Consider the following 20,484-nt stretch of genomic DNA (forward strand, 5'->3'; position numbering starts at 1 on the left):
TCCATCCATAGACCAGGCTTCCTAGCGTGGGCATGGAATCAGTCCAGCATCGCATTGTATTGTTGAAATAGGTACAGGGTACTCTGCGTTCACGGGCTGAGGTTAGTTGAGCTGCAGAAAGACCAGTGATGTGAAACTTGAAATGCTGCTTTCTTATTGCGTATGGCAAAGGATTATCATTTGCTCTATACATCAACAGCGCAGAATTTGAAGTTTCACATCACTGATCTATCTGCAGCAGACGACAAACACAAATCTGCAGTGCCATTGTGGAGAAGTGCAGGAGAGAGGAGTACTAGGACAAGCTGATGAAGCACAACCACATCGGCTCCTATACTGACTGCAGAAAATGATATCAGCCATTGACTGAGGGATCCGAGTGCGCACAGAAGACAAAGGTGAATTCCACACTTGTTTAGCTGGATGATCCCATAACGAGGTAGGGCTAATCAGGAGTACAATAGAGGGGGAGGGGTATGCGGCACTTACTAGATGCAAGAGCTGCTGGGAAATGTCATTTTTGCACAGGTGCTGGATCTCCCATTCTGCTGTGTGTCGCTGGATGCGCAAAGGGCAAATAGAAATGACAAAAAGCACAAAGGTATAAAAAAAAGTCATTTTCTGTTGGGCTTCGTCTTCATATTATTGATCAAATATCTTGAAAAAGTATTTGTACCCCGTGAACATTTTTTCACCTTACACCTACAAACTTAAATGTTTTTTTATTGGGATTTTCTGTGATACAAACACTAAGTAACAAGGAAATGATTCAGGGGTGTACTAATTATTCTATAAAGATAAATCTGATAATTGTGAGGTGCATTTGTATTCAGCCCCTGAGTCAGTACTTTGTAGGGCAACCTCTCTCTGCTATTCCTGCTGCAGTCTTTTGGGGTATGTCTCTACCACCTTTCCCTGCAGTCTTTTGGGGTCTGTCTCTCCAGCTTTCTCTGCAGTCTTTTGGGGTCTGTCTCTCCACCTTTCCCTGCAGTCATTTGGGGTCTGTCTCTCTCCAGCTTTCTCTGCAGTCTTTTGGGGTCTGTCTCTCCAGCTTTCTCTGCAGTCTTTTGGGGTCTGTCTCTCCACCTTTCTCTGCAGTCTTTTGGGGTCTCTACCACCTTTCTCTGCAGTCTTTTGGGGTCTCTCTCTACCACCTTTCTCTGCAGTCTTTTGGTGTCTGTCTCTACCACCTTTCTCTGCAGTCTTGGGATCTGTCTCTCCAGCTTTCTCTGCAGTCTTTTGGGGTCTGTCTTTCCAGCTTTCTCTGCAGTCTTTTGGGATCTGTCTCTCCAGCTTTCTCTGCAGTCTTTTGGGGTCTGTCTCTACCACCTTTCTCTGCAATCTTTTGGGGTCTGTCTTTCCAGCTTTCTCTGCAGTCTTTTTGGGTCTGTCTCTCCAATGTTCTCTGCAGTCTTTGGGGTCTGTCTCTCCAGCTTTCTCTGCTGTCTTTTGAATCATAGAATCATAGAATGGTAGAGTTGGAAGGGACCTCCTGGGCCATCTGGTCCAACCCCCTGCTCAAAGCAGGATTCGTTAAATCATCTCAGACAGATGTCTGTCCAGCCTCTGTTTGAAGACTTCCATTGAAGGAGAAGTCACCACTTCTCGTGGCAGCCTGTTCCACTCATTGATCACTCTAAAGGCCCCGTCTCACTAAGCAATCTCGGTAGCGAGATCGCTGCTGAGTCACAACTTTTGTGACGTAACAGCGATTTCACCATTGGTGTTTCTCTCTCCAGCTTTCCCTGCAGTCTTTTGGGGTCTATCTCTACCACCTTTCTCTGCAGTCTTTTGGGGTCTGTCTCCAGCTTTCTCTGCAGTCTTTTTGGGTCTGTCTCTCCAGCTTTCTCTGCAGTCTTTTGGGGTCTGTCTCTCCAGCTTTCCCTGCAGTCTTTTGGGGTCTATCTCTACCACCTTTCTCTGCAGTCTTTTGGGGTCTCTCTCCAGCTTTCCCTGCAGTCTTTTGGGGTCTATCTCTACCACCTTTCTCTGCAGTCTTTTGGGGTCTGTCTCCAGCTTTCTCTGCAGTCTTTTTGGGTCTGTCTCTCCAGCTTTCTCTGCAGTCTTTTGGGGTCTGTCTCTCCAGCTTTCCCTGCAGTCTTTTGGGATCTGTCTCTCCAGCTTTCTCTGCAGTCTTTTTGGGTCTGTCTCTCCAGCTTTCTCTGCAGTCTTTTGGGGTCTCTCTCTCCAGCTTTCCCTGCAGTCTTTTGGGGTCTATCTCTACCACCTTTCTCTGCAGTCTTTTGGGGTCTCTCTCCAGCTTTCCCTGCAGTCTTTTGGGGTCTATCTCTACCACCTTTCTCTGCAGTCTTTTGGGGTCTGTCTCCAGCTTTCTCTGCAGTCTTTTTGGGTCTGTCTCTCCAGCTTTCTCTGCAGTCTTTTGGGGTCTGTCTCTCCAGCTTTCCCTGCAGTCTTTTGGGATCTGTCTCTCCAGCTTTCTCTGCAGTCTTTTGGGGTCTGTCTCTCCAGCTTTCTCTGCAGTCTTTTGGGGTATGTCTCTCCAGCTTTCCCTGCAGTCTTTTGGGGTCTGTCTCTCCAGCTTTCCCTGCAGTCTTTTGGGGTCTGTCTCTCCCTCCTTTCTCTGCAGTCTTTTTGGGTCTGTCTCTCCAGCTTTCTCTGCAGTCTTTTGGGGTCTGTCTCTCCAGCTTTCCCTGCAGTCTTTTGGGATCTGTCTCTCCAGCTTTCTCTGCAGTCTTTTGGGGTCTGTCTCTCCAGCTTTCCCTGCAGTCTTTTGGGGTCTGTCTCTCCAGCTTTCTCTGCAGTCTTTTGGGGTATGTCTCTCCAGCTTTCCCTGCAGTCTTTTGGGATCTGTCTCTCCAGCTTTCTCTGCAGTCTTTTGGGGTATGTCTCTCCAGCTTTCCCTGCAGTCTTTTGGGGTCTGTCTCTCCAGCTTTCCCTGCAGTCTTTTGGGGTCTGTCTCTCCCTCCTTTCTCTGCAGTCTTTTTGGGTCTGTCTCTCCAGCTTTCTCTGCAGTCTTTTGGGGTCTGTCTCTCCAGCTTTCCCTGCAGTCTTTTGGGATCTGTCTCTCCAGCTTTCTCTGCAGTCTTTTGGGGTCTGTCTCTCCAGCTTTCCCTGCAGTCTTTTGGGGTCTGTCTCTCCAGCTTTCTCTGCAATCTTTTGGGGTCTATCTCTACCACCTTTCTCTGCAGTCTTTTGGGATCTGTCTCTCCAGCTTTCTCTGCAGTCTTTTTAGGTCTGTCTCTCCAGCTTTCCCTGCAGTCTTTTGGGGTCTGTCTCTCCAGCTTTCTCTGCAGTCTTTTGGGGTCTATCTCTACCACCTTTCTCTGCAGTCTTTTGGGATCTGTCTCTCCAGCTTTCTCTGCATTCTTTTGGAGTCTGTCTCTCCTTTCTCTGCAGTCTTTTAGGGTCTGTCTCCAGCGTTCTCTGCAGTCTTTTGGGGTCTGTCTCTCCTTTCTCTGCAGTCTTTTAGGGTCTGTCTCCAGCGTTCTCTGCAGTCTTTTGGGGTCTGTCTCTATAGCTTTCTCTGCAGTCTTTGGGGTCTGTCTCCAGCTTTCTCTGCTGTCTTTTGGAGTCTGTCTCTCCAGCTTTTTCTGCAGTCTTTTGGGGTCTGTCTCTCCACCTTTCTCTGCAGTCTTTTGGGGTCTGTCTCTCCACCTTTCTCTGCAGTCTTTTGGGGTCTATCTCTACCACCTTTCTCTGCAGTCTTTTGGGGTCTGTCTCTCCACCTTTCTCTGCAGTCTTTTGGGGTCTGTCTCTCCACCTTTCTCTGCAGTCTTTTGGGGTCTGTCTCTCCAGCTTTCCCTGCAGTCTTTTGGGGTCTGTCTCTCCTTTCTCTGCAGTCTTTTGGGGTCTGTCTCCAGCTTTCTCTGCAGTCTTGGCATCTGTCTCTCCAGCTTTATCTGATGTCTTTTGGGGGCTGTCTCCAGCTTTCTCTGCAGTCTTTTGGGGTCTGTCTCTACCAGCTTTCCCTGTAGTCTTTTGGGGTCTGTCTCTCCTTTCTCTGCAGTCTTTTAGGGTCTGTCTCTCCAGCTTTCTCTGCAGTCTTTTAGGGTCTGTCTCTCCAGCTTTCTCTGCAGTCTTTTAGAGTCTGTCTCTCCAGCTTTTTTTGTAGTCTTTTGGGATCTGTCTCTCCCTCCTTTCTCTGCAGTCTTTTGGGGTCTGTCTCTCTAGCTTTCTCTGCAGTCTTTTGGGGTCTGTCTCCAGCTTTCCCTGCGGTCTTTTGGGGTCTGTCTCTCTAGCTTTCTCTGCAGTCTTTTGGGGTCTGTCTCTCCAGCTTTCTCTGCAGTCTTTTGGGGTCTATCTCTACCACCTTTCTCTGCAGTCTTTTGGGATCTGTCTCTCCAGCTTTCTCTGCAGTCTTTTGGGGTCTGTCTCTCTAGCTTTCTCTGCAGTCTTTTGGGGTCTGTCTCTCCAGCTTTCTCTGCAGTCTTTTGGGGTCTATCTCTACCACCTTTCTCTGCAGTCTTTTGGGGTCTGTCTCCAGCTTTCCCTGCGGTCTTTTGGGGGTCTGTCTCTCTAGCTTTCTCTGCAGTCTTTTGGGGTCTGTCTCTCCAGCTTTCTCTGCAGTCTTTTGGGGTCTATCTCTACCACCTTTCTCTGCAGTCTTTTGGGGTCTGTCTCTCCAGCTTTCTCTGCAGTCTTTTGGAGTCTGTCTCTCCAGCTTTCCCTGCAGTCTTTTGGGGTCTGTCTCTCCTTTCTCTGCAGTCTTTTGGGGTCTGTCTCCAGCGTTCTCTGCAGTCTTTTGGCATCTGTCTCTCTAGCTTTCTCTGCAGTCTTTGGGGTCTGTCTCTCCAGCTTTCTCTGCTGTCTTTTGGAGTCTGTCTCTCCAGCTTTTTCTGCAGTCTTTTGGGGTCTGTCTCTCCACCTTTCTCTGCAGTCTTTTGGGGTCTGTCTCTCCAGCTTTCCCTGCAGTCTTTTGGGGTCTGTCTCTCCTTTCTCTGCAGTCTTTTGGGGTCTGTCTCCAGCTTTCTCTGCAGTCTTTGGGGTCTGTCTCTCCAGCTTTCTCTGCTGTCTTTTGGAGTCTGTCTCTCCAGCTTTTTCTGCAGTCTTTTGGGGTCTGTCTCTCCACCTTTCTCTGCAGTCTTTTTAGGTCTGTCTCTCCAGCTTTCCCTGCAGTCTTTTGGGGTCTATCTCTACCACCTTTCTCTGCAGTCTTTTGGGATCTGTCTCTCCAGCTTTCTCTGCATTCTTTTGGAGTCTGTCTCGCCAGCTTTCCCTGCAGTCTTTTGGGGTCTGTCTCTCCTTTCTCTGCAGTCTTTTAGGGTCTGTCTCCAGCGTTCTCTGCAGTCTTTTGGCATCTGTCTCTATAGCTTTCTCTGCAGTCTTTGAGGTCTGTCTCCAGCTTTCTCTGCTGTCTTTTGGAGTCTGTCTCTCCAGCTTTTTCTGCAGTCTTTTGGGGTCTGTCTCTCCACCTTTCTCTGCAGTCTTTTGGGGTCTGTCTCTCCACCTTTCTCTGCAGTCTTTTGGGGTCTGTCTCTCCACCTTTCTCTGCAGTCTTTTGGGGTCTGTCTCTCCAGCTTTCCCTGCAGTCTTTTGGGGTCTGTCTCTCCTTTCTCTGCAGTCTTTTGGGGTCTGTCTCCAGCTTTCTCTGCAGTCTTGGCATCTGTCTCTCCAGCTTTATCTGATGTCTTTTGGGGGCTGTCTCCAGCTTTCTCTGCAGTCTTTTGGGGTCTGTCTCTACCAGCTTTCCCTGTAGTCTTTTGGGGTCTGTCTCTCCTTTCTCTGCAGTCTTTTAGGGTCTGTCTCTCCAGCTTTCTCTGCAGTCTTTTAGGGTCTGTCTCTCCAGCTTTCTCTGCAGTCTTTTAGAGTCTGTCTCTCCAGCTTTTTTTGTAGTCTTTTGGGATCTGTCTCTCCCTCCTTTCTCTGCAGTCTTTTGGGGTCTGTCTCTCTAGCTTTCTCTGCAGTCTTTTGGGGTCTGTCTCCAGCTTTCCCTGCGGTCTTTTGGGGTCTGTCTCTCTAGCTTTCTCTGCAGTCTTTTGGGGTCTGTCTCTCCAGCTTTCTCTGCAGTCTTTTGGGGTCTATCTCTACCACCTTTCTCTGCAGTCTTTTGGGATCTGTCTCTCCAGCTTTCTCTGCAGTCTTTTGGGGTCTGTCTCTCTAGCTTTCTCTGCAGTCTTTTGGGGTCTATCTCTACCACCTTTCTCTGCAGTCTTTTGGGGTCTGTCTCCAGCTTTCCCTGCGGTCTTTTGGGGGTCTGTCTCTCTAGCTTTCTCTGCAGTCTTTTGGGGTCTGTCTCTCCAGCTTTCTCTGCAGTCTTTTGGGGTCTATCTCTACCACCTTTCTCTGCAGTCTTTTGGGGTCTGTCTCTCCAGCTTTCTCTGCAGTCTTTTGGAGTCTGTCTCTCCAGCTTTCCCTGCAGTCTTTTGGGGTCTGTCTCTCCTTTCTCTGCAGTCTTTTGGGGTCTGTCTCCAGCGTTCTCTGCAGTCTTTTGGCATCTGTCTCTCTAGCTTTCTCTGCAGTCTTTGGGGTCTGTCTCTCCAGCTTTCTCTGCAGTCTTTTGGAGTCTGTCTCTCCAGCTTTCCCTGCAGTCTTTTGGGGTCTGTCTCTCCTTTCTCTGCAGTCTTTTGGGGTCTGTCTCCAGCGTTCTCTGCAGTCTTTTGGCATCTGTCTCTCTAGCTTTCTCTGCAGTCTTTGGGGTCTGTCTCTCCAGCTTTCTCTGCTGTCTTTTGGAGTCTGTCTCTCCAGCTTTTTCTGCAGTCTTTTGGGGTCTGTCTCTCCACCTTTCTCTGCAGTCTTTTGGGGTCTGTCTCTCCAGCTTTCCCTGCAGTCTTTTGGGGTCTGTCTCCAGCTTTCTCTGCAGTCTTGGCATCTGTCTCTCCAGCTTTATCTGATGTCTTTTGGGGGCTGTCTCCAGCTTTCTCTGCAGTCTTTTGGGGTCTGTCTCTACCAGCTTTCCCTGTAGTCTTTTGGGGTCTGTCTCTCCTTTCTCTGCAGTCTTTTAGGGTCTGTCTCTCCAGCTTTCTATGCAGTCTTTTAGGGTCTGTCTCTCCAGCTTTCTCTGCAGTCTTTTAGAGTCTGTCTCTCCAGCTTTTTTTGTAGTCTTTTGGGATCTGTCTCTCCCTCCTTTCTCTGCAGTCTTTTGGGGTCTGTCTCCAGCTTTCCCTGCGGTCTTTTGGGGTCTGTCTCTCTAGCTTTCTCTGCAGTCTTTTGGGGTCTGTCTCCAGCTTTCCCTGCGGTCTTTTGGGGTCTGTCTCTCTAGCTTTCTCTGCAGTCTTTTGGAGTCTGTCTCTCCACCTTTCTCTGCAGTCTTTTGGGGGTCTGTCTCTCTCCAGCTTTCTCTGCAGTCTTTTGGGGGTCTGTCTCTCTCCAGCTTTCTCTGCAGTCTTTTGGAGTCTGTCTCTCCACCTTTCTCTGCAGTCTTTTGGGGTCTGTCTCCAGCGTTCTCTGCAGTCTTTTGGCATCTGTCTCTCTAGCTTTCTCTGCAGTCTTTGGGGTCTGTCTCTCCACCTTTCTCTGCAGTCTTTTGGGGTCTGTCTCTCCAGCTTTCTCTGCAGTCTTTTGGGGTCTGTCTCCAGCTTTCCCTGCGGTCTTTTGGGGTCTGTCTCTCTAGCTTTCTCTGCAGTCTTTTGGGGGCTGTCTCCAGCTTTCTCTGCAGTCTTTTGGGGTCTGTCTCTCCAGCTTTCTCTGCAGTCTTTTGGGGTCTGTCTCTCCACCTTTCTCTGCAGTCTTTTGGGGGTCTGTCTCTCTCCAGCTTTCTCTGCAGTCTTTTGGGGTCTGTCCAGCTTTGCACATCTAGAAGTGACATTTTTGTCCATTCTTCTTGGCACACTAGAAAATATTCCTATGGTATGAATACTTTTTAAACGCTGTATATTTGCTGTGGTGTGGAAAAGAACAAACAACATGAGTCCATTACTCCAAGAATGAAGCAATAATGCGGGATTGTCATTCATATGTAGCTGCACATATGCAGGCCCCGCCCCGTCTCCACCTCAGGCCCCGCCCTGTATCTGCCTCAGGCCCCTCCCCATATTTGCCTCCTACACTCATCATCTTCACTGCTGCAACTACAAGACATTCCAGTGTAGGGAAGTTGTCCAGTATTTTGGGCTTTCTCTTGCTGAACTGCGGCCTCATGTCACTACCCTCGATCACCCTGAAATGGCTGCTGCGTGCCCTGCATTGGCTTTTATACAGGATCTGAAAGTCCCTCCTGATTGCTCCACTATAGCATGTGATAGCTGCAAAGCATTGTGGGGAAGCTTGTGGACCATCTGCCATCATGGTAACCTTCTGCTTATGATTAACTCTTAGTAAACAAGGCTGCAGGAAATTTTTTTGGACATTCAGTGCAAAACGAATCTTGAATTGTGTGACCTTGCCGTGATCTGGGAATTTTTTGACCTTTCTCCTCTTTTGCCTGCGTGTTGTCCCCTCTGTGCCCAATCTTTAGGCAGTGAGTATTGTCACCAGATGACCTGTATAACCCTGCATGCCGATTGGTTGAAAGTGATGTGATGTGTAATGAGGGGTGTGGCTTCAGTATGCCCCTCCCTTTGCAAAGGTGTACAGAATTATTTGCAGCTTCTTGGGGAAAAAAAAGGCCAAAAAAAGAGATTTCCTGATACTGATATCCCAGATTGTTGAACAGAGGACGCAGCTCCTGACATTGTCAGATATTGGGGCGATCACAGAACCAGCACCACAGAGACACGTCGGAGGTGAGGAGGCTGAGCCCGACCACCACTGAGCAAGACACAGAATTACAAGGTGTTCAGTGCTCAGAGACACAGTGGAGGTGAAGAGGCTTAGCGTGACCACCTCTGAGCAAGATACAGAAGTTCAAGGTGCTCAGTGCTCAGAGACACGTTGGAAGTGAGGCTGAGTCCGACCACCAATGAGCAAGACACAGAAGTACAAGGAACAGTGCTTAGAGACGTCAGAGGTGAGGAGGCTGAACCCAACCACCACTGAGCAAGATGCAGAAGTAGAAGGAACAGTGCTCAGAGACACAGTGGAGGTGAGGAGGCAGAGCCCGACCACCACTTAGCAAGACCCAGAAGTACAAGATGTTCAGTGCTCAGAGACACAGTGGAGGTGAGGAGGCTGAGCCCGACTGTTGCGAATTTTCTCTCTGGCTTCCCTCTGGTGATTACTGAAGATAGTGGAGCTGGTCAGGTTGAGAGTTCTCTTTCTGGGCTCTCTCTGGTGGTTACTGGAGGTAGTGGAGCTGATCTGATTGACAGAGGCTTGCCACCTGATAATGAGGAAGACGATTGGAGATCTGGGGTTTCTGATTGGGATTTAAGACAGCCTACTCCCTCTATCCCTGTTGGTGATTTTCTTCTTGCGCCTCCTGAGGTCTGATGTCTCCTGCTCTTTCCCGGCATGTTCAGCTAAGTGTTCATTTGCTATTCTGTTTGCATTTGATCTGGTTTTGTTTATCTCTGCTTTGTGTGGGTCAGCTAGCTCCGGCTGGGGCTGTGCTGAATCACCGCCCATATGTTACTGGGTCGCCCTCCCAAGGCTGTGGGGTACTCGGTACCGGGCCGGTCTCTCAGAGGGAAATGTCACAGCAGCTGTGACCCAGTCCATGGCCCTGGGCGCCCATGTAAAAGGGATGAAGTGATGGAATAAAGTTTATGAGTGAATGATTCGTGACGCCACCTGTGGTGTTCGGCAATGAAGGTGTTAAGCCGACGCTGCAGACAGATCCTCTGGGACAGATGGTGTGGTGCAGCAATGATGTAGCCCTCCACAGGCAGGGCTGTAGTCCCAGGGCAAGGACACAATAGGGTGCAGTTTCTTTACCTTTGCTTGGCAAATGCAGTCCAGGGTCCAGATTACAGATGGCACAGGAGCTGGCTAGCCTGGAAGGAACTTAGGAATCTCTCTAGGCAGATGGGTTGTGTAGTCTCCTTCCTAGCGCTTAGTTTTATGTACTTGCAGTACTGTGTTACACTGAAGTTCCACTTGCTTATCCTCTTTAGAACTCCCTCGTATGGCAGACACCTGTAGCCTTTCTCTTCTGGCTCACACGTCGCTGTTGTGCCTCTGAGTCTTATGTGGGAATAGAGCATTTACAGCTTCCTATTCCTCCGGTTTCTGTTGCAGGACCATCAGTGTCCAAACAGCCTTGGAGACCAGGCTCCAGATCATGCGCTATCGCTGGGAATGAGCCTGAAATCTCTGCTCAATCTCCCAGCTCTTCTCACGTCCACACACGTTGCCCTCCTCACACAAACTAACCAAATTTCCCCTTCCTGGCCCCCAGAGAGCAGCTCTTCCCCCAGATTTGGTTCAGAGCTCCCTCTGCTGACCTGGAGTGGGAGCTGTGTTGTGGTTAACTGCCAGAGAGATCCTTTATTGCTTCCAAGCATGACATCACACTCCCTAGGAGGAAGGTAATGCCATTGTGGCGACCATACTCCTGGAGGCGCCATATTACTGCATTTGCCAGTTTGTTTTGTCCCCTTTTATATTGGTCTCTTTTTGCTTTGCTTTCAGAATATACCAGAGTGCTGATATAGTGGGGGCGAAGTCGTGCGACTTCAGTATTTTTGTGCATCAGACGTGTTGGACTTTTTTGCAGGGTTTTTTGCGTGATTGCAGACAGTGTCTTTCCTGTCCTGTCCTGTCTAGTTAGTGTGGGCCCCATCGTTTGCTCAGTCTATTTTTTTGCCTGCGTTTTGTGTTTTCATCTTGTCTCACCGACAATATATGTTTGGGGACTATCTGTTCCTTTGCGGTCTGCTCCGGGGCAGTTTAGATTTCTCCTTTCTTGCTTTAAGCTTAGTTAGCTCTCCGGCTGTGCCGAGGCATCTAGGATCATCGTAGGTACGCTCCACGGCTACTGCTAGTTGTGTGGATAGGATCAGGGGTCTGCTTCCGCTTAGTTACCAACCTCTCTGATTTTCTGTGGCTTAGCCTGGGCCTGCTATCCTCCTTGGTGACCCATTCATAACAGAATCACCAGCCATACCGCAGATTCTAGGGTACTCTAAAGAAGGAAAGAATGTAAAAAAAAAAAAAAAAGTGTCAGAATTTTTTCTTCATATATTTTTTTCCTCTTTTTTTCTGGGGCTGTAGGAGGATTTTTTGTATAAATGGAGACTAAGCAATTGTCTGATCGTGTGGAGCAGCTCGCTGCTGAAGTGCGGGGAATTGAGCGAGATAGGCAGAATCATCTGCTGTTGAACCAAAAATCCCTACTCCTGATGTGTTTTCTGGGGATCGGTCTAAATTTTTGAATTTTAAGAATAATTGTAAACTATTTCTTGCCTTGAAGCCTAACTCATCGGGGAGCTCTGTGCAGCAGGTTAAAATTGTCATCTCTTTGCTGCGCGGCGATCCCCAGGATTGGGCTTTTTCTTCTGGCTAATGTGGACACATTTTTTCAAGCCTTGGGGTTGTTGTATGATGAACCTAATGCTGTTGATCAAGCTGAGAAAACCTTATTGGCATTGAACCAGGGTCAGGATTCAACAGAGTTATATTGTCAAAAATTCCAAAAGTGGGCGGTCCTTACTACATGGAATGATGGTGCCTTAGCAGCTCTCTTTCGGAAGGGTTTGGCAGAAACCGTAAAAGATGTTATGGTCGGATTTCCTGTTCACTCTGGTCTTGGCCATTCAAGTTGATCGGCGTTTACGTGGACGTAAAACTACACGAGAGGCGTTGCCGCCTTTCGAACAAACTTCTGAACCCACGCAATGTGATAGGGTTTTGTCTAGGGCGCAATGTCGGGAGTTTAGAAGGCAAAAATAAGTGTTCCCAGTAATTCAAATCGCCATGTGTAAAACTATATACGGTCCACAAGGAGGGAAAAGAGTAGTTCCAAAGAAATACATCATATAAGTGTCACAAATGACACAGAGGCGAGGAACCACTCAAAGAAAATACTTATCCCACCAAGTTAAAGCTGAATAGGATCAAATACACATATCTATTGCTGGGGGGCTTGTGGAGATGCCCGACGCGTGTCGCCACAGCTTGGTGGCTTCGTCAGGGGCAAGTGGTCATACCAAATTATATCCTATATATATATATATATACACATCATAAATTAACAAAGTGCAGCTGCAGTGTTACCTCATCGGTCATGTGTCTTAGAGGCGGCGGCTAATCCTCTAGAGAGTCCTTGGTGATGTGTGCACAGCACACGTGAGAAGAAGGTAATTCCGGAAAACCCGGAAGTACAAAAGAAATACACACGTAACAAGTTACCTAGCGCGCAAGTCTCAGCGGGATCAGTGCTTGCGCAATCAAAGCCCACATATCAAAGTACTCAATGCGCAGGTCTTAGCCGAATTGGCGCCAGCGTGATCGCATGAAATCGGCGCCTGCGCAGTCGCATAACATCTCCTTGCCCTACAAACATCAGAGGCGGAAGTACGTCATCAATTTGAAAAACCATGGAGACGAGAGAAACAAATACACAGCGCATTGTAAAATACAAAAATGATAATCGCATGACATAAATAAATCAAAAAGGATGTTAATACACTAATAGTGGAATAAAGATAATTATCCAAACCATCAATCGCTGATTTATTTGATAATGATATTCGTGTGACGACTAAAGATGAAGAGTACAGCCACTGCGCATGCCTAGAAAAACAGGAGCGCGAAGATATATTGACTAAGAGTGCTCATGAAATAGAAAAGATAGCGCATCAAGAATTGAGTCATGTCACATAGCAAGATCAAATAAGTAGATGGTCGATCACCATACAGATAGATGGTTCATTCAATAATGAATAATAGCTGGTAAGAGAGGAGCTGCACATGTCCCAATAGAATGGAGGCTGTGTACAATAATTTGTAAGTTCACATTAATATAGTACATTTAGGTATCAAAAATAGTCAACGCGCAATAATATGAAGACAAGTGCACACATAAGGTGTCTCATAGTGTGCAAGAATTGTCTAACGATGAAACCAGATGGAATAGAAAAACGCAAGGCCACATAATATAAAAGAATTCATGCGACTACGTATTTATTGATGTAAGAGAAGATATGGAAGATAGAAACGCATATCCGGATATAATAAATAATAACACAGTAATGTGGTAGGCATAAGAATATACATACAGCAGAAACAGTAAGAATTGCATAATACATTACGAAACATATCGACGTAGGGTCAATAGATGCTCACTAATGTGGTTAATCACTACCCTGGAAGATTACGATATCAGTATTTCCCCTAACAGACCATGGTGTCAATCAAAAATACCTGACAATAGTAAAATGATCAACAAGAACAAATAAGCACTGTTATGAAATAAGTCACCGTAGGAGGCAAAAACAGAAATACTAGCTAAATCCAGAAAACCAGAGAAGTTGGCAGCTATCAGATTGCAGACCCCTGAACCTAACAACAACAACTAGCAGTAGTCGTGGGGGGTTCCTACGGTGCCCTAGACCCCTCGATCACAGCCGGAGAACTACATAGCCTAAAGACAGAAAGGGAAATCTAAACTGCCCCAGAGCAGACCCCAAAGCAATAGGCAGCCCCCAACATATAATGACGGTGAAGCAAGATGAAAAAACACACAGACAGAAAGATAGGCTGAGGAAATGATGGGGCCCAAGCCAACCAAATAGGGCAGAACAGAAAAGCTGCTGTCTGCAATCCGCCAAAACCCTCTCAAAAACAAGAGCCAACAGACTGATAGGGAAAAAAGCCCTGAAGACGCTAGGCTTCAAAAAGACTATATCAATACTCAGGTATTTTCTGAAGATAAAGCAAAAAGGAATTCAGCTCACCCAGCAGGGAAAGGCAGAAATCCAGAAAAACAAGGCAAAACTAAACCAATACACAAATGCAAAAAGTAGAGCAGAAAACTTAGCTTTTGAGGAGCAGGAATCAGACTGGTCTCCAAGAATCCCTCAGAGAAATCACCCGCAAGACAGAAGGGCGTCGGCTGCCTTATATCCAGTCAGCAATTCTAGTCACCCAGTCATCATCATTCTGCTCAGGTGCTTTGTAATCAGCCTCACTACCTTCCATCACCAGAAGAGGGAGTTCATCAGACCTCAATGGTGAAGGGGAAAATGAACTCACAACAAAGCACTAACACAATAGCACTATGGTCATGTCACCATCTTTTCCCAAATGTATCATGTCAGGTAATACGAGTATTGTAACCATGACACATAGTCAATTGTTTAATACTGAAGCTAAATAGATACCTAAAACAAAAAAAAGATGAAGAAACCTCACCATAGCCTCGAATGAATTATACAAATACAAGCGGTGAAGTGGACAGCAAAAAGTCTGAATCGACTTATACCAAGTTTATCAAGCTCAAAAAGAGTAAAGGTACATTGATTAAGAAAAATTCAACAAATGAAAATCAAAACATACTATTGGAGAAGAACAACTGTCCTCCAAACATTCTCCACAAGCTCCACGCACAATAGATATGAACCATGAGAGTGAATATGTTGCATTTAAAATAAATAGAATGCCCCACAAACGCCGCTAATATAAACAGCAACATGATAAAGACAAGTCCAGAGATGAAATAAGGTGGGCACATGAGATAACAGCCAAAAGGCCTTGAAATGCTCCATAAGTAAAGTCCGTGTTGAAAAATTATCCAAATGATAATGTCCTGGTGATAAGAGTATATCAAAATCCACACTGAAACATTGTCAGAATGATAATGTATTGATGGTGAGATTGTAGAAATCCAGTATTTATCCAAAAGGGACCTATAGAAAAAAGCACAAAAAAGTAGGTACCATAAATAACCATTCAACTTGGGTAACCAATGGGAAGAGAAAACCCGGTCTCTAGACTAAATAGGTCAAGTCATAATTGTTTATAGAAACCAGTAAAAAGAAGGTCTTCATTGAGTCCCATTGGTGAGAGACTCCGCAGATTAAAAATCCACTTAGACTCACATTTAAGATGTTCCAAGGAGATATTACCCCCTCGGATATTGGTCTGTATGGATTCAAGACCCATAACCCTAATGCCCTTGTTACAGCCACCATGTTCATTCAAAAAATGCATGGCAACTGATGTCAAAGTTTTACCTTTCTCCTTGTCTGATTTGGCAGTATTGATGTTCGAAAGATGCTGCTGAATCCTCTTTCTAAGTTCCTTAGTGGTTTGGCCTATATAGATCTTAGGGCACTTGCAGATCAATGCGTAGACCAAATTTCTTGACCTACAGTTGAAAAAAGTTTTAGAATGAACCAAAGATGTCAAGGTGGGAAGAGAAATCCCTTCACTACCAATTGTCAAATGACAAATATTACAGCCCCCACATGCAAAGGTACCTCGTAAACGAGTACCCCTATTCAAACCACATGTGGGCCTTTTAAAGTGACTATGACACAGTGAATCCTTGAGTGATACAGCCTTTCTAGCAATAAGACTAGGTTTCAACGAGATGTGTGGTGTAAGTCTTGGTTCATTAGTGAACATCCCCCAATATCTTGTAAGGATGCTACGGATGTCCTGCCATTGATTATTAAATGTTGTCACCACTCCGAAAGGTTTAGAAGTCTGTCGTAGTTGTGGACATAAGAGTTTATCCCGATCACTATCTCTTGCCACCATAAATGCTTTGGAGATTACCTTTTTGGGATATCCTCTATTTTTGAAACGTCCAGTCAGATCCTGTGCTTGTGTCAAAAAATCTCGTTGATCTGAGCAATTCCTTTTGAGACGATAGAATTGTCCTTTAGGAATGCCATTTTTCAAATGGTCCGGATGAAAGCTTGAATAATGCAAAATGCTGCTAGTGGAGATGGGTTTTCAGTAGAGGGTGGTCCTAATATGAGATTCTTCGATGACCAACTTAAGATCCAATAAGTCTGACACCAATCCAGAAAAATTAGCTGTAAGACTAATATTCAAATTGTTATCATTTAGGCCTTCAATAAACTGCTTACACTCATCCAATGATCCCGTCCACAGCAAAAGAACGTCGTCGATGTACCGACACCACTTGAAAACATGATTTTGAACAAAAGACTTGAGTGATCTCCCACCACCCGAGAAAAAGGTTTGTATACGATGGTGCACATCGTGCACCCATCGCAGTCCCAGATACCTGCCTGTAGCACACTCGGTCGAACACAAAATAATTTTTGTCCAAAATAAAGTGCAATAGATCCAGCATGAAAGAATCATGTCCACAATTTACAGTGGAGTGTTGCTCCAAGAAGAAAGACACCGCCAGGGCTCCCAGATCATGCCTAATACAAGTATAAAGAGATTTGACATCAAGGGTAACCAAAAAAGTATTAGATGGAACAATTAGATCCTTAAACAAAACCAACAAGTGAGAAGAATCCCTCACGTATGAAGCAGGGGATGTCACTATCGGTTGCAAGAAAAAAATCAACATAAATGCATGGCCGCTCAAAAATACCCCCAATGCCGGACATAATGGGCCTACCTGGCGGTTCCTGAAAGCACTTATGCACCTTAGGCAGCATATAAAATGTGGGAACCCTCGGGTGGTGGGTTGTCAGGAAGTCTCTTTCCTTATCAATGAGCCCAAATGTGAAGGCCGTCTGTAGAAGTTTGTCCAATTTCATTTTAAAACAGGAATGGAATCTGATGGAAGTGCCTGATAACATAAAGAATTATTGAGTTGTCTTTTGGCTTCTTTCATGTAGAGGTTCACAGGCCAGATGACCACATTGCCACCTTTGTCCGCTTCCCTAATTACCAAATCCTTATTGTTACCCAAATCCCGTATAGCCTTCTTTTCAGAACTACTCACATTATTCAAATGATTGGTTTTTAAATCTAGGGATTGGACATCCCGACAGAGTCAAAAAATATCTGGACCACTGGAAAGAGGGACAAAGATGGAGTCGCTTGAGATGGTGTTCTCCCCATAAATCGTTGCCTGGAGGAGGGATTTTCATTTTCTTCCAGCAGTGAAACCAGATCCCTAAACGTCTGTCTATCTTCCATAGGTAAATAGTCAATAACTGATGGTTGATGATAAAGCAATTTAAATGTCAGTTGTCTGCAAAATAAATACAAATCTTTGACAAACGTAAATGTATCAAGCATATTCGTGGGACAGAAAGACAGCCCACGCTTACAGTAAGTACTGATATTTCAATGGCAGACGACTCATAATCAGATAAATTGATAATTTGAAGCTCACCCGTATCGCCAGATGGATCAATAAATGGAGGGGAGTTCCGGGTTAGCATCACCGCCTCCGATTCTGCCGAGTGTTCCTCTGATATTTGGGGGACCACTGTTGGTATCCCCATGTCTTTTTTCTGGGATCTCTTTCTTCGCTTACCCCTCCTACTGCGCCTTCTACATCGCTTTGCTCCGAAGATCAAAAATCACTAGACTGTGATTCGGCAACTGTGGGGGTATCTTCCACACTACTATTATCCGGGTAAATGCATCTCTTATTACCCTTATGGACCCACCTATAAACTCTTCCATCTTTTAAATCCAGTTGGTTTAAATTTACGTTTTTTGCCGCCTATAATATCCTTCTCATATTGGTCAATAGTAGATTTTAATCTAGCCTGAAAAGGCTCAACCAGCAACTTGCCATCAAAGGTATTCAATTTTTGCTCACATATTTTAATTTTCTCTTTGATACCAGATAGCAAGGAACGATCATGCTCGATAAGCAAATTCATAATAATGGAAGAGCATTGAAAAAGTCCACTCACCCATGTTTTTTGAAAGGAACAATCAGCCTCCCAAGCCGGGAATATCTGCACCCTCAGCCCTTTAGGAACCAAACCAAATCTTATATATTTCTCAAGGCTCTTAATGTTCCACCATGTTTTCGTAAGGGGTTTGTGCAAATTCACTAAATCCCTGGAGAAAGTCTCAAAGTCAGTGTGTTTTTCTACATCAACATGAGCTGTAGACACTCCAGAACTTTCATCACAAATACCAGGAGCCTGATTATTCCAGGCCGCCTCCCTAGCTGCCAAATCCATAATAGGAACAATAAGAAAGTGTGCGCCAACACTCAGAAAAAGAATGGTGAACAAAATCCCCCTGTACAATGGCTAAATAAGAAGAATTAGAGGGCACCACACAAAAGGGATACACACAAAGTCTGTAAAACAGCAAACTGTGAGAAATAGAGAAAAACTACAGACTTAAACCAGGATCACCTGAATAAACAAATAATTTTATTGGATACAAAAAGACATAACCAATTAAAAACTTTTAAAAAGTCATAAACATGACAATAAACCAACCCTATTAGCCCACAATAGAGCTAAAAAGCTCCCCCACAAAGATGAACAAAGCACATAAGCGATATTATGGTAGCCTATATCACAAAAAGCAATACAACATTAGAAACAGATGCAAGTATCAAAATAGAGAATCCAAAACAGGTGTTAGATGTGGACATAATAAACCAACAACACCTGTAAAAAAGTGGAACACCACTTATTCATTTGTCGCCCTCTAACTGCTGTAGGCCACAAAGAGTACAAAAATAAGTGTTCCCAGTAATTCAGATCGCCATGTGTAAAACTATATACGGTCCACAAGGAGGGAAAAGAGTAGTTCCAAAGAAATACATCATATAAGTGTCACAAATGACACAGAGGCGAGGAACCACTCAGACAAAGAAAATACTTATCCCACCAAGTTAAAGCTGAATAGGATCAAATAGGGTTTATTGTCATGTTTATGACTATTAGAAAATTTTTAATTGGTTATGTCTTTTTGTATCCAATAAAATTGTTTGTTTGTTCAGTTGATCCTGGTTTAAGTCTGTAGCTTTTCTCTATTTTTCACAGTTTACTGTTTTACAGACTTTGTGTGTATCCCTTTTGTGTGGTGCCCTCTAATTCTTATTTAGGAGTCTAGAAGGCATAATAAGTTGTGTTTTTTTCTGTGGAGATGCCTCTCATACTATTTCTGTCTGCCCTAAACGAGAAAAGTGTTTTGCTCACACTTTTGCCATGGGCAGTGTACAGCCTAAGTTCCTTTTGGCAATTACTCTGATCTTCTCCTTGTCTACATTTTCTGCTAAGGCTTTTGTGGATTCAGGAGCAGCTTTGAATCTGATGGATTTGGACTTTGCTAAACGTTGTGGTTTTCCCATGATGCCTCTGCGGACTCCTATCCCTTTGAGGGGTATTGATGCTACTCCTTTGGCGGAAAATAAACCTCAGTTTAGGACCCAGGTGATAATGCGGGTCGCCCCGGACCACCAAGAAAATTGTAAATTTTTGGTGCTGCACAATTTGCATGATTCTATTGTTCTGGGTTTTCCCTGGTTGCAAACTCATAATCCAGTTTTGGATTGGAAATCTGTGTCTGTGGTGAGTTGGGGTGGTCAGTGTGTTCTTAGGGACACTCCTGTTTTCTCCACCTCTCCTCAGTCTCATGATATTCCTGACTATTTGGCTGATTTTTCTGATGTATTCAGAGAGAGTAAGGCTACTTTCACACTTGCGTTTTTTTGCGCTGCGTGCGCAGTACAAACGCGCATAAAAAATGCATCATGCGTTTTCTTGTTTTTTGCGCATGTTTTTTACAAAAAAGCATGCTTTTTTTGCGCTGACGTGCGCATGGCCATGCGCACGTCAGCGCTCCCATAGACTATAATGTGTTTTTGGGTGAATTTTGTGCTCATTGCGTGCGCATGCGTTTTTTGAGACAGGTCGGACGCACAAAAAATGCAACAGGATGCATTTTGTGCGCCCGGGCGCACACTACAAGAAAACGCATGCGCATACAAACGCATGACTATATGCACCCATGTTAAGTATAGGAAAAAAAACACATGCGCATTTATGCGCAAAAACGCAGCGCAAAAAATGCAAGTGTGAAGCCAGCCTAAGTCTGCGTCTTTGCCTCCTCATAGGAGTTATGACTGTGCAATTGAGTTGATGCCTGGGTGTAAATTTCCCAAGGGTCGACTTTTCAACTTATCTGTACCCGAACATGATGCTATGCGATCCTATATTAAGGAGTCGTTGGAGAAGGGTCATATTAGACCATCCTCGTCACCTTTAGGTGCTGTTTTTTTTTTTTGTGGCCAAGAAAGACGGTTCATTAAGACCGTGTATTGATTATCGTTCCCTTAACAAGATGACGGTTAAATATCAGAACCCGTTACCCCTGATTTCTGATCTATTCTCCAGAGTTAAAGGTGCTTGCTGGTTTACCAAGCTTGACCTCAGGGGGCGTATAATCTTATTCGCATCAAGCACGGGGATGAATGGAAGACGGCGTTTAATACTCCGGAGGGACATTTTGAGTACCTGGTGATGCCTTTTGGGCTCACTAATGCCCCTTCTGTCTTCCAGTCTTTCATGAACGATATTTTCCGGGACTTTATGGATGTTTTTGATCATCTATCTGGATGATATTTTGATCTTTTCCAGTGATTGGGATTCTCATGTGGAACATGTCCGGACTGTGTTCCGGATTTTGTCGGAGAATTCCCTGTATGTTAAGGGATCGAAGTGCCTCTTTGGTGTACAGAGGATTTCATTTTTGGGATTCATTTTGTCCCCATCGGCTATTGAAATGGAGCCGGACAAGATTCAGGCCATTATGATTGGGTTCAGCCCACTTCTTTGAAGGCTCTCCAGA

At 45.3% G+C, this 20,484-nt stretch overlaps 1 protein-coding gene across 1 annotated transcript; it reads left to right on the forward strand.

Annotated features, from left to right (window-relative positions):
• The first annotated feature begins 562 nt into the window (after positions 1-562).
• Positions 563-17,703, forward strand: LOC141073708 (uncharacterized). Its single transcript, XM_073561069.1, has 3 exons — positions 563-601; positions 4,132-15,928; positions 16,685-17,703. The coding sequence occupies exons 1-2, from the start codon at positions 563-565 to the stop codon at positions 5,287-5,289; spliced, it is 1,197 nt and encodes a 398-aa protein (XP_073417170.1). The 3' UTR covers positions 5,290-15,928; positions 16,685-17,703.
• The last annotated feature ends 2,781 nt before the right edge of the window (positions 17,704-20,484 follow it).

The sequence above is a fragment of the Dendrobates tinctorius genome, unplaced genomic scaffold (assembly GCF_039654945.1).
Source record: "Dendrobates tinctorius isolate UK_male_01 unplaced genomic scaffold, ASM3965494v1 ptg000313l, whole genome shotgun sequence".
NCBI classification, from domain to species: domain Eukaryota; kingdom Metazoa; phylum Chordata; class Amphibia; order Anura; family Dendrobatidae; genus Dendrobates; species Dendrobates tinctorius.